Source organism: Bubalus kerabau, chromosome 1, assembly GCF_029407905.1.
Source record: "Bubalus kerabau isolate K-KA32 ecotype Philippines breed swamp buffalo chromosome 1, PCC_UOA_SB_1v2, whole genome shotgun sequence".
Lineage (NCBI taxonomy): Eukaryota > Metazoa > Chordata > Mammalia > Artiodactyla > Bovidae > Bubalus > Bubalus kerabau.
In genome coordinates this window covers 180,238,244-180,250,889 of record NC_073624.1, presented here as the reverse complement: position 1 = coordinate 180,250,889, position 12,646 = coordinate 180,238,244, and the positions used below count along the sequence as shown (strand labels likewise).

General features: G+C 54.8%; 1 protein-coding gene across 1 annotated transcript in view; it reads right to left on the bottom strand.

Annotated features, from left to right (window-relative positions):
• The window catches only part of ADGRL1 (adhesion G protein-coupled receptor L1), a 49,846-nt gene that overhangs the window by 17,500 nt on the left and 19,700 nt on the right, over positions 1 to 12,646 (bottom strand). The window contains exons 3-4 of the mRNA XM_055543001.1: positions 9,357 to 9,570; positions 4,376 to 4,485 (exon numbers count right to left, since the gene is read on the bottom strand). Coding sequence (XP_055398976.1) covers positions 4,376 to 4,485; positions 9,357 to 9,570 — 324 coding nt within the window. The remainder of the gene's footprint in view (positions 1 to 4,375; positions 4,486 to 9,356; positions 9,571 to 12,646) is intronic.

Genomic DNA, 12,646 nt, shown 5'->3' with positions numbered 1-12,646 from the left:
CTCCGTGCTCCGAAACAGCTCTGGGCCTTGGAAACGCCAAACCAGAAGGAACTTAAACCACCAGGAGCCAGAGAGAGAGAGAGAGAGAGAGAGAGAAAGAGAGAGAGAGGAGGAGGAGAAGGAGGAGATAATCTGCTCCCCAAAAGGAAAACAAAGGTGTCCCCTCCCTCCTGCCTCCCCTGAACCAGACACAAAAGTTGGGGCAGGAAGAAAAGAGAAGACAGCCAGCTCCCCCCGTGCCCTCCGCCCCCAGTCGGGAGCCAGGGAAGAGGGTCCCTCCCTCCCCACCCACCCTGGATGCTTATAGACTTCTCCTGAAGGAGGCAAAAGAAGTATGAGAGAAGGTCAGGTTCCCCCCCCCATCCCTGCAGGGGCCAGGGACTAGAAAGGAGGGACAGGGAGAGACAGACAGAGTGAGAGGAGAGAGAGACAGAGGCAGAGAGAGCAGAAGGTCCTGCCAGAGCTCAGAGAAGCTCCCTTGGGTGTCTGGAGGGTGGAGTTGCCTGGTCGCACCAGGGCTGGCCCCACCAGTGGGGGACACCGGGGTGGGGTGGGGAGCGACTGGACCAAGTTGGGGAGTGGGGGGTAGAAGAAGGGGCCGGAGGGGAGGGCAGGTCACATAAGTGTGGTACAGGTAAAACAAAGTCTGAGTTAGGGGTTAGCATTGGTAACAGTGCGTTTACCTTTCTGCTCCACTTCTACTTTAAGCATCGGAAGAGAGAGAGAAAACAAATTGAAAAAAAAAATGTGCAAGAAAAAAAGAGAAAAAAAAAAAAGATTAAATTGCTTTTGTTTCTTTTCTGGCAACACGCCCCCTTTTCCTTTCTTTTCCTCACTCCTGGTTCCCCAACCCCGAAGGTAGCGTCAGCCCCCGCCCCCACGTCCTTTCCTCCTAGGGAGGATGTCGGGGAGACAGTCACAGGGAGGAGGGAGACACACGGGAGGACAGAGACCAAGAGAGACACGGGTGGGGGCGGGGAGAGGGGGCATACAGGTAGGCAGACGGACAGAGCCCTCAGCCCAGAGGGGGCACCCCCAGTGCAGCAAGGCTGGGGAGGGGGAGCCCCAGCCGGGAGGCAGCTCCGCTCCAGGGGGCACCAGGAAGGGATGGTGGGGGGGTGGAGGAACCCTTTGGTCCCCTCCAGCCCTGCCTGCTGCCCTTGTGCTAGAACCGGGGGCCCAGGAGGGGATTCAGTGCCACCCTCAGCCTGGGAGCACCACAGAGAAGACACGCAGGATGCCCTTCCCTTCTGTGCTGGCCTTAAAAAGAGTCCAGCTGCGTTTCCCCAAACCCTCGGAACCCCACCCGCACCCGGAAGCCAACACAGAGAGAGGGTGGCAGGTTGGACACAGAATGATGGAGAGGCAGACAGGCGGAGCCCGGGGCCTCCAAGAGCCCCGTGGGGGAGACGAGGCAGAGAGGGAAGAGGCTGGGCTGGGGGCGACATCACAGACGGGCAGGACAGCAGGAGGGGCCACAGACACGCTCCCCCGCTCCCCTGGGGGCAAGCCCGAGGCTCAGTCTCTCTGCCCAGCTCCCCACTGGGGGCCCAGGAGCTGGGAGCTCCCCAGCCCACGGCTGGGATGGGCAGGCGGGCAGCACCTGGGGAGGAAGGGGGCACGGGTTAAACTGTGCTCAGCTGCAAGGCAAATCCAGCGTTAGTTGGGCCTGTCAGGTCCATGTGCCGGGGGGGTGGGGGGGTGCCCCACACACCCACTGCTCCCTTCCCACGGTAGCCCCGCACCCACCCCCGACCAGCACTGGGGTCACCCCAGCCTCTGAAGCCCATGGCAAGAGGGGCTGCCCAGGCTGTGCCCCCTCCAGGCTCTGGGCCCCCCGGCCCCTTAGGAACCTCTGACCCAGGCCTCGCTCTCCTGCCACCTGTCTGCCGGGAGGGGCAGTGTCTGACTCCCTTCCCAGCACCTCTCCCAGAGCCTGGTACACAGGAGATGTTCAGAGTCTGGGGCTAAGTGAGTGCCAGGCCTCCCTGTTTGGTGGCCTGGCTTCCATCACCCTTGGAATGCCAGCCCTCTTCTTCTGGGATCAGGAGTTAGCCTAGCCCCCCAGATACATCCTCCGTGTCAGTGAGTGTGAGTGTGAGAATGTGTGTGTGTACGTGCGCACCCAAGCGCGTGTGCCACTGCCTCTCCCAGGGCTCAAGGTAGCTCTCTCCCATCAGACTGGGGGCTGCCCATTCCCTGAGCCCTCCTGGTCTCTGTGGGTCATGCCCTCCCGCCCACACTCGGAGGTTCAGCTCTAGGAAGTCTCTACACCTCTTCCCTGCTTCTATACCTGCATAGTATCCACTCATTTGTTTTTGTTTTTTTTCCCACTTGCTTTTGCACACCACTTGGACCAGGAGATTTTTTCCCCCCCTGCTTTTTATCTGCCTGGTCTCAGGAGAAACTGGGCTTGTCAGCTGGTGTTAGTTTTATTTTTGATTACCAATAGCAATAATAATTGGTAAAAGTCATGGTGAGTGGTCAAAAGAAAAGCAACGACTACTAAGTGCTCAGCGCTTATCAGGCACCAGGAAGCAAGCTAAGCACCCCTCTGGCAGCGTTTCGAGAATCCTGTCTATAAATGAGGAAACAGGTTCAATGAAGTGAAGCAACATGACTTCAATGAAGTGAAGCAAACAGAACGGGTGCAGTTTCCTTCACATCTCCCGCTGGGGGTGCACAGAGAGCTCTTTACCCATGTTCTCCGGAGTCCCAGCAGCGTCTCAGAGGTGTTTGATCCCCTCCCAGCATCACAGAGGGAGGTGTAGGCTCAGCTGGATTGAAAGGGCACCCAAACCATTACTGAGCACATCCCGAACCAGGCTTGGGTCTGGGCGCTGGGGAGGGGGTTGAAGATGCAGTCTCTGCCCTGTGGGAGGAGTTTACATCCAGCACTTTGCCACCATGACTGGGTTCTGTGGCGGGCCCTGGGCTGGGCTCCTTGCACACATGACCCCCCAGACTCTTGCCTTCTTCTGCAGCGGCCCAGAGAAATTTAAGTCATTTGCTCCAGTTTCCGAGCCAGAAAACCCAAGGGCCGGGGCTGAACCTCGAACCCAGTCTAGATTTTTCCACTGTGCTGTGCTCCCCAACTCCTGTCCCCCTTCCCCTGCTGCCCCAGCCCACAGGGGGTGGGCAGTGTCCCCAGTGCTGTGGGGAGGCTTCAAGGATCAGATGGGCGTCCCCCTCAGGCGGTGACTGGAGGCCTCAGTCGCTGAAAGGAAAGGGTAAGGAGTAAAAGAAGAAAGCTATGGAAGCACATGAGGCTCCTATCTCCCCCAGCACATCTGCGGTCACCTGCGAGGAGAAATCAAAGGTTGGGGGGAAGGCTGGGGTGGGAGGGGAGAGGAGAGAGAGTCACAGGGCCTCCTGCTCCCCCGCCCCTGCCCCCCACACTTAAGACACCCTGGTGGCCCTGCCTCCTCCCCCCTCTGCCCAGAGGGCCCTACCTCCAGGTTGGCTACGTGAAGCTGGGGGGAGAGGAGGGAATGGATGATGAGGAAGGGTGGGGGGAGCATGAGGGCTGGAAAGAAGGGCCATGTTAAGGGTGGGGTGCTGAGGAGGAGAGACCCTGTTGATGGTTTGCTTCCTTTAGTTGGGTGCAAGAATGGAAGGCCCCTGGCTCCCCAGATCACCTTCCTCAGGATGCCTGGGTGCCACCCTCAGTCCAACATGGCAGCACTTCCTGTGCAGACAGGAAGTACTGGCATGCTAACAGGCAAACCAACCAAGAGTGAGGAATCTGTGGAAGCTGCCCCTAGCCCTTCACATGAGATCTGCTGCCAGGCCTCAGAGGATGACCTGCTTTTCTATGGGTATAATGTCCAGCTTCCAGGATTGGGAAGGGGCAGGAGTGGGGGCCTGTGAGGAGTGAGAAGGATAAGAGAGAGGAGAGGGAGCTGAGAGGAAGCGGGGTTAGAGGGAAGAGCATGTGTGTAAGAGGTGGTCAGGAAGGGAAGGGATGTGGGAAGAGCAGGGGAAGAGGATTTAGACGGCAGTGAGGTCAAGGTCCGGGGAGAGGAGAGATAATAAGTGTGCCAAGTGGAGTACTTGGGTGCGGGCTTGAAGTGTATAAATAAGCCAAGGGCAGGTGAAGAAGCAGGGTGAGCAGGCCAGAGTAACAGGAGCTGGAGAAGGTGCCCAGTGGATGGGGACAGAGTCAAGGGTGGGGGTGGAGGTGGGGCAGACAGCAGTGTGGACAAGGGAGTCAGAACAAAGAGAATCTGTGAGGTGGGGAGCGGGTCCAGCCATCCCTGTGTTCCTGGCCCAGCTGGGCCTTGTGTGTGTGTGTGTGTGTGTTCAAGGTGTCTCCTCCTCACTTGCTTCTGGGAGGGGGAAGGGCCCGTGTCGCGTGAGGAACAAGATGACTCACTGTAGGGGACGCAGTCGTACTGCACCTCCAGGTACTTGTAGGTCCCAGGGCAGGGGTCCGGAAAGGCGTCGGAGCCAGCGACCACCACACACTGGGTGCGGTTGTTACACCTGTGGAGGAGAGATGGGGGGTTGGGAAAAGACGAGCCTGGAACTGGGCGGGGGAGGCCCAGGCTCAGGAGAGGAAGGGACATCTCCACTTGGGGAAGGAACCACGGTGACCATGCCAGGGGCCGTATGTGGGTGTTGTTTTCTGCCTCCTGTCTGCTCTCTCCTTCCAGATAGGAGTCTTCTATTCTCAGGCCTGGCACAGCAGGAAGCTCAAGGCTATGCCAGAGGGGTCACTCCATAAACTGTTTTTCCAGTCACCCTTCATCACTTTCCTCCTGAGTGTCACCTGTGCCATTATGTCTCTTTTTTTCCCATAAATTGACCATAAAACCTGTCCTTTGTTCAATAAGATGTGAAGCCATACATACAAGGTGGTATCTTTGTGAACACTGATGAAATGCTCAGTGCTTGCCACCGCATACCACATCTTGACACGTCCCACCTTTTGGACAGAGCTGCCGCAAGGCTCTGCAGCCAGAGAGGGGCAGAGTCGTCCCTTCATGCTGAAACCATCCTTGGTTCCCCATGCAGAACTTCCCCAAGTCCCTGTCAACTTCTCAGGAGTCTGGCTACCACGCAATGGGAAGTCTACTTAGCGACAACAAAAAGATGTTTCTTCTCTGCTGTCTATACCCACGGTCAAGGTCTCTGTTTCCTGGAGCAGCCGAGTCTTGGCTGCGCAGGACAGCACCTTGACTGTGGGTGTGAAAGAAGTGGTTTGGTTGTAGGGGGGCTTCCTGACAGGTATGAGGCAGAGGGGGCTCCTGCGTCTTCACTTCAATCCTGCTCTTAACCAATGAGTGCTTAACTCATGAGCATCTGCTCATACCCACACCCCTCACCTCCCCTTTTCAAAAATATAACACTGATGGGAGGTGGGAGGGAGGTTCAAGAGGCAGAGGACATATGTATACGTATGGCTGATGCATGTCGATGTATGGCAGAAACCAACACAATATTGTAAAGCAATTATCCTTCAATTAAAAATAGATAAATTTAAAAATATATATAACACTGAGCTCAGATGGTTAAACAGACTTCGTTACCTACGACCCAAAGAACTGAAAGCAGGTGCGTTCATCTCCTGCAACACTGAAGGTGTATTTGTGTACAACTGCTTGTATATGAATGTTCACAGCAGCATCATTCACACAATCACCAAAAGGTAGAGACAACCCACGGGCGAATGAGTGGATAAATGGAGCACAGCTTACCCACACAGTGGAGCATTATTCAGCCATAAAAAGGAAGGAAGCGCTAATACTACACCGTGGATGAGCCCTGAAAACATCATGCTCAGTGAGAGAAGCCAGCCCCAGAGGCCACGTGTTTCACAGTTCTATTTATATGAAATGTCCAAAACAGGCAAATCCAGAGACAGAAAGTAGATTAGTGGTTGCCAGGGACTCAGGGGAGAGGAGGGGGGTGGGGAGTGACTGCTCAGGGTGACAGAGTTTCCTTTTGAGGTGATAAAAATGTTCTGGAACTTGACAGAGGCAGAGATTGCACAATATCGTGAATGTAATTAATGCCACTTAACTGTTCACTTTAAAATGGTGAATCTTTTGTTATGTGGATTTCGCCTCTATGAAAACAAAAAGAAAAACACAGAAATGCTGGCCTTCCTGGAAAAACCGCATGTCCAGCCTCCCCTGCTGGGAAGTGCCTGTGACTTGAGTTCTAACCCAGGAGGTGAGAGTGGGTATGATGTAGCCTTTAAGGGAGTGGCCCCAGGGTGGAAGTGGGGGGCGGGGTTTCAGTACTCAGATAGAAGCAGGTGCTGAGGGTCTTTTCTATTCTGATCCTGTTTGTGAGCTAAATCTCTTTAGTCGTCTTCAACTCTTTACAATCCTATGGACTGTAACCCGCCAGGCTCCCCTGTCCATGGGACTCTCCAGGCAAGAATACGGGAGTGGGTAGCCATGCCCTCCTCCAGGGGATTTTCCCAACCCAGGGACAGACCCTGTGTCTCTTACATCTCCTGCATTGGCAGGCAGGTTCATTACCACTAGCCTCACCTAGGAAGCCGATCCTGTTTAGGTCACTGTACTTACTCTGGGGTGTCTCTGTCAGAGTCACAGAGCTGGACCCTGAACTAACGTAGAGTCTCCACATGTGACGACAGTGGGGGCAGTGGCCTCATCACGTTCGCTCGGCCCCAGTGACCGCACTACTGTGTCCCCCACCCCTCTGCCCCAGAACTGAGACCCCATGGGCGTTGGAAACTAGGCAAGTTTCTGTGCAAGCAACTTGGGGAGATGGCGAAAACCACCACAGACCCTGAGGCTGGTCCGAGTGAAGTGGGCAGGGAGGATCTGGAGAGGCAGTGGGTAGGAGAAAGGGGTGGCTGGACTGGGATGGTCCATGCAGGGGTGTTGGGAGTTGGAAATTAGGGAAGAAGGAGTAGATTGCTGCAGGGGAATAGTTTTTTGTTTTTTTGTGTTTTTTTTGCCACACCGCACGGCCCGTGGACCTTATTTCTCTGTGCTAAGTTGCTTCAGTTGTGTCTTACTCTATGTGACCCTATGTACTATAGCCCACCAGGCTCCTCTGTCCATGGGGATTCTCCAGGCAAGAATACTGGAGTGGGTTGCCATGCCCTTCTCCAGGGATCTTCCTGACCCACAGATTGAACCCAGGTCTCCTGCACTGCAGGCAGATTCTTTACCATCTGAGCTACCAGGGAAGTCCCCAAAGAATACTGGAGTGGGTTGCCCTGCCCTCTTCCAGGGGATCTTTCCAACCCAGGGATCGAACCCATGTCTCTTATGTCTCCTGCATTGGCTGGTGGGTTCTTTACCACTAGCACCACCTGGGAAGCCCCTGACCAGGGATCAAACTCATGCCCCCTGCAGTGGAAGCTCAGAGCCTTAATCACTGGACCACCAGGGAAGTCCTGAGAGTAGATGTTTGAGAAAGAAATGGTGGAAGGGAGAGGATGACGTGGTTCCAGCCCGGCCCACCCACCTGAGCCACTTGACCATGCCCATTCCCTGCCCCAAGCTCTCAGATGGCTTCTGGTGAACCCATCCAGTGAGGGATTCTAGAATCCCCGAGGGGCTGTGGAGCTGGCCCCAGGCCTCCTTCCCTTTTCTAGTTTTCTGCTCAGGTTCCTGGAGTGAACCCTGCTCTCTCTCAGGCATTTGGCAAAAATTCAGTGAGCGCCTGTGGGATAGCTGGCTGCGGACACAGTGGAGACAGACAGCACTCCTTTCTCCTGTGGGGCTGACAGCCCAGGGAGGGAAGACATAAAAGAGACATGATAAAGAGGCAATACAGCCAATGAACTGTGGGCAGAAGTCAGGACTAGGAGAGAGAGAGACAGAGAAGGGGCTGGGAAGTGGGGCGGGGAGCACTGTGATTTTAGAGTGTGGTCAGGTAGACCTCATTAAGAGGCTAGTTAGGCAAAAAAAAAAAAAAAAAAATCCCTTAATGGGGGACTTCTCTGGCAGTCCAGTGGTTAAGACTCTGTGCTTTTAATGCAGTGGGGGGGCATGGGTTCAATTTCTGGTCGAGGAAATAAGATCCCACGTGCTAGTAGCTGGGTGCAGCAAAAAACCATAATTCAAATGAAAGAACCTGAGTAAGGGGAGGGAGGAGTCATTTGGGTTTCGGGGAAGAGGATTCCAGACAGGGGGAACAGCCAGCACAAAGGTCCTGAGGGAGCCCCTAGCAGAAGGTGGGTGATGAGTCTAAGGAGTGGCCAGGTAACTGAAACCCAGTGAGGAGGAGCATGGAGAAGGTGAGGATTAGAGAGGACACTGCAGAGTGTCCAGGGCCTTGTGGACCTGAGGAGGACTTGGGCTTTTGCTCTGAGTGAGTGGGCACCAAGGAGGGATCTGATAGGAGGAGGGCAGAACCTGACTCAAGTGCTCACAAGCGCTCTCTGGCTGCTATGGCGGGAACAGACTATAGCAGGCAGGCAAGAGAAGGCATGGAGAGGGGGCAGAGCATGCTGTAAGCAGCCGTGGGGGGTTTGGCATGGAAGCAGCAATCAACCGGGGTTAAAAAAAATTTTTTTTTTAATCTGGCTGCACTGGGTCTTCATTGCTGTGTGCTAGCTTTCTCTCGTTGCGGCGACGGGTGCTACTCTCTAGCTGTGGGGCTCAGGCTTCTCATTGCAGTGGCTTCTCTTGTTCCAGAGCACAGGCTCTAGGCGCACGGGCTTCAGTAGTTGTGGCACATGGGCTCAGCAGTTGTGGCACACGGCATCAGTTGCCCTGTGGCATGTGGGATCTTCCTGGACCAGGGATCGAACCCATGTCCCCTGCATTGGCAGGCGGACTCTTAACCACCGGACCACCAGGGAAGTCCTAAATCTGGGTAAAATCTGAAGGAAGAGCTGATGAGCTCTAGGTGGTCTGGCTTGAGTGTGTAGCTTTGTACACCTCCCACCCCCACTCAAACACACACTTACAGAAAGGAACAGTCTTCACACTCACTCACTCCCTCACATTCTCACACACCTCTCTCTGACACAAGCACATAACGTTCTGCTGTCCATGTTTAGCGTCACCTCCTCAGGAAAGCCCTCTGGGCTGTCCCTCAGCTCCTCTGACACCGCCCCCTGTCCTGCCCTGGCTCTTACCCTGCAAGCCCCCGCTAATCTTAGGATGAGCGTCTGGAGGCAACGGGCTTTTGGCGAAGGGTACGGCTTGGGGAGGTGACAGGCTGGCAGGGGGTGGGCTGGGTCTTACTGGCTGTTTGCGTGGCACCCAGCCCCTAGTAGCTGCTCAGGAAACATGTGTCAAATGCCCACAAGGAAGGGTGAAGGGGAACAGGGTGCGCTGGCCATGGGGCGCGCAGAGGACAGGCACCTTATTTGGGGCCCCTCGGGACTGCTGCCACCCCTTCCTCCTGGAGCCCCTCACCTCTGGGACATGATCTTGAAGGCATCCGGCAGGTAGCACTGCACATTCTCCATCTGGAAAGGGTCGGCGTCGCAGATCTTGTCATCTGTGCGCCCATAGTTGGCGTTCTCCACCATGATGACGTCGCTGCCCGGGCACCGCAGCTCGATGGGGTAGCCTTCACATGCCAGCTCCCGGCGCATCAGCCCAAATGGGAGCCCAGCCCGGCTCAGGCCTGCAGGGACAAGAGGGAGGGAGTCGGTCACCACGAGGCCCAGGAGGGGTGGGAAGGAACCCCACTGAAGAGGCTCCACCTCCAGCTTGACTGTATCGGCCTGCGGGCTGTATGAACCTCAGTTTACTCATCTGTGAAATGGGCTTCCCGGTGTGACCACTTGTGTAGTAAGGCCATTAGCCCGGCCCAAGAAGAGTCTGGCTCCTGGGAGGTGCCCTGTGAGCCCTTCTAGTGTCCTTTGTGAGAAGAGTGTCTTTACTTGGGGGCCTGGAGCCATGCCAGGGTAGCCTGTGTGAACTGTTAATGGGTTAAATCAGATCTTCCCCCCTCCACCAATTCATATGCTGAAATCAAGCCCTAACCCCCAGTATCTTAGAACAGCGGTCCCCAACCTTTTTGGTACCAGGGACTGGTTTCATGGAAGACAATTTTTTCCATGGACAGGGGTATGGGTATGATTGTTTTCAGATGTTTCTCATAAGCAGCGTGCAATCTAGACCCCTTGAATGCACAGTTCACAGTAGCGCTCATGCTCCTATGAGAATATTAATGCCACCGCTGATCTGACAGGAGGTGGAGCTCAGGCGGTAATGCAAATGATGCGGAGCAGCTGTAAATACAGACAAAGCTTCACTTGCTGGCCCGCCACTTACCTCCTGCTCTGCAGCCTGATTCTGAATAGACCATGGACCACTACTGGTCTGTGGCCCAGGAGCTAGGGACCCCTGCCTTAGTTACGAGCAGATTTAGAGATAGCATCTTTACCGAGGTACTCAAGTTAAAATGAGGCCACTAAGGTAGGCCCTAATCCAATATGAGTGCCGAAGAATTGAAGCTTTCAAACTGGTGTTGGAGAAGACTCTTGCGAGTTCCTTGGACAGCAAGGAGATCAAACCAGTCAATCCTAAAGGAAATCAACCCTGAATGCTCATTGGAAGGACTGATGCTGAAGCTGCAGCTCCAATACTTTGGCCACCTGATGTGAAGAACTGACTCACTGGAAAAGACCCTGACGTTGGGAAAGATTGAAGGCAGGAGAAGGGGTTGACAGAGGATGCCATGGTTGGATGGCATCACCAACTCGATGGACATGAGTTTGAGCAAATTCCAGGAGATGGTAAAGGACAGGGAAGCCCGGTGTGCTTCAATCCATAGGGTTGCAAATAGTCGGATGTGACTGAATGACTGAACAACAACAAATCCAATATGAATGGTGTTCTTATAAAAAGAGGAAATTTGGACCCAGAGGCACACAAAGAAGGAAGATGATGTGGAGATGCAGGGAGGAAGATGATGACCACCTATGAGCCAAGGAGAAGGGCCTGGAATAGACCCTTCCCCAGTGGCCTTCAGAAGGAACCAATCTTGCCCACACCTTGATCTTGGATGTATAGCCTCTAGAACTGGGAGGGAATACCTTTCTGTTGCTTCAGCCCCTCAGTCTGTGGCATTTGGTCATGACGGTCCTAGCAAACTATTAATAGTTCACTAACAATGTGGTTTCAGGTATGTGTTTTGGGTGATGTATCAGTTGACCTCTAGAGGGGCTGGAGATTGAGGCCAGCCATGTCTATGTGACTGAGCCTCAGTAAAGACTCTGGACACCAAGGCTCAGAAGAGCTTCCCCGGTTAGCAGTATAACATGCATGGTGTGGCTCATCGTTGCCTAGAGAGTTCCTGCTGTCTGCGACTGCACTGGGAGGGAACCACCAGAAGCCACTCTGCACAGAACCTTCCCGATGTTGCCCCATGCCCCTCCTCTCCTGGCTGATTTTCATCTGTATCACTTCACTGTAGTCAACGATGTTGTTGTTTAGTCACTACGTCATGTCTAAATCTTTTGTGACCCCATGGACTGTAGCCTGCCAAACTCCTCTGTTTGTGGGATTTCCCAGGCAAGAATCCTGGAGTGGGCTGCCATTTCCTTCTGCAGGGGATCTTCCCAACCAAGGAATCGAACCTGGGTCTCCTGCATTGGCAGGAGGAATCTTTACCATCTGAGCCACCAGTAATCAACTATAACCGCAAGAGATGGTCTTCCCTTGTGGCTCAGTGGCAAAGTCTGGCGGCTACAGTCCATGGGGTCCCCAAAGAGCCAGACACGACTGAGCGAGTAAACAACAATAATGGTGCTTGTGAATTTCATGAATGCTTCAGGCAAATCATCAAAGCTGAGAGTGGCCTGGGGCACTTCTCTAACTTCGCACCACCCCCACGCACAGAGCAGAGAGGGTGTATTAGGGAATGTCCTCACGTTCTGGAAGAAACCACAGAGCCTGGCTTTGCTACTTCCCAGCTGACAGGCCAGGTGGGTCCTTTGGGCCAGGGTTTCTCCCAGTGTGGCCCTGGGCATATCCGCACTGTGTTCAGAATGCAGATTCTGAGTGTCCCCAGACCCAGGCCTGCTGATCCCGAATCTCGGGGGTGAAACCAGGAGCCCCTGAATGGGTACACCCACCCATGATTCTCATGCACACTCTCGTTTGGACAGCTGCTGCTGGCGCCTCACCAGGCCTGTTTCTGGATCTGTAAAATGGGCAAACCACAGCCCAGGGATGTACTGGGAGGCTTCTGTGCTAGAAGATGTTCTGGAAGGAGGTGCTGTGGACAGCGAGGGCATCCCAGGGAGGGGGCCCTGGCTTTCACTTGGGAAACTTCCTAGGGTTGCCATGACAATGGAAGAACTTGCCACGGGAGTGCCTGGCTCTTGCAGCACCACCCACGCCTGCCAGGGCAGCCACCTCCTTGCACACTGGTCCCAGCCAGGCCTATGCCGGGGGTCCGAGGGAAGCAGGGACACACAGCGGGGCCCCAAGCCACCAACGTGGAGACTGTCACTGGCGGATAGAGAGAAAGTCCCAGTGCGCGTTGGCAGCAGAGACAGACGGACCCCCTGTGTTGCGATCTAGTCCCTCTGATGCCAGCTGGGGGCCCAACAGGGTTGGCAGCCAGGCCCTCGGGGTTTTTTGGGGTGAGTTGAGTCCCACTTGGGGAAAAGTTTTACATGTGTTCCTCCAGCGCCATCTGCTCCCACGTCTAATTTTAGTCCTTCCTGGGTCTGGGAAGGAGGCTGGGG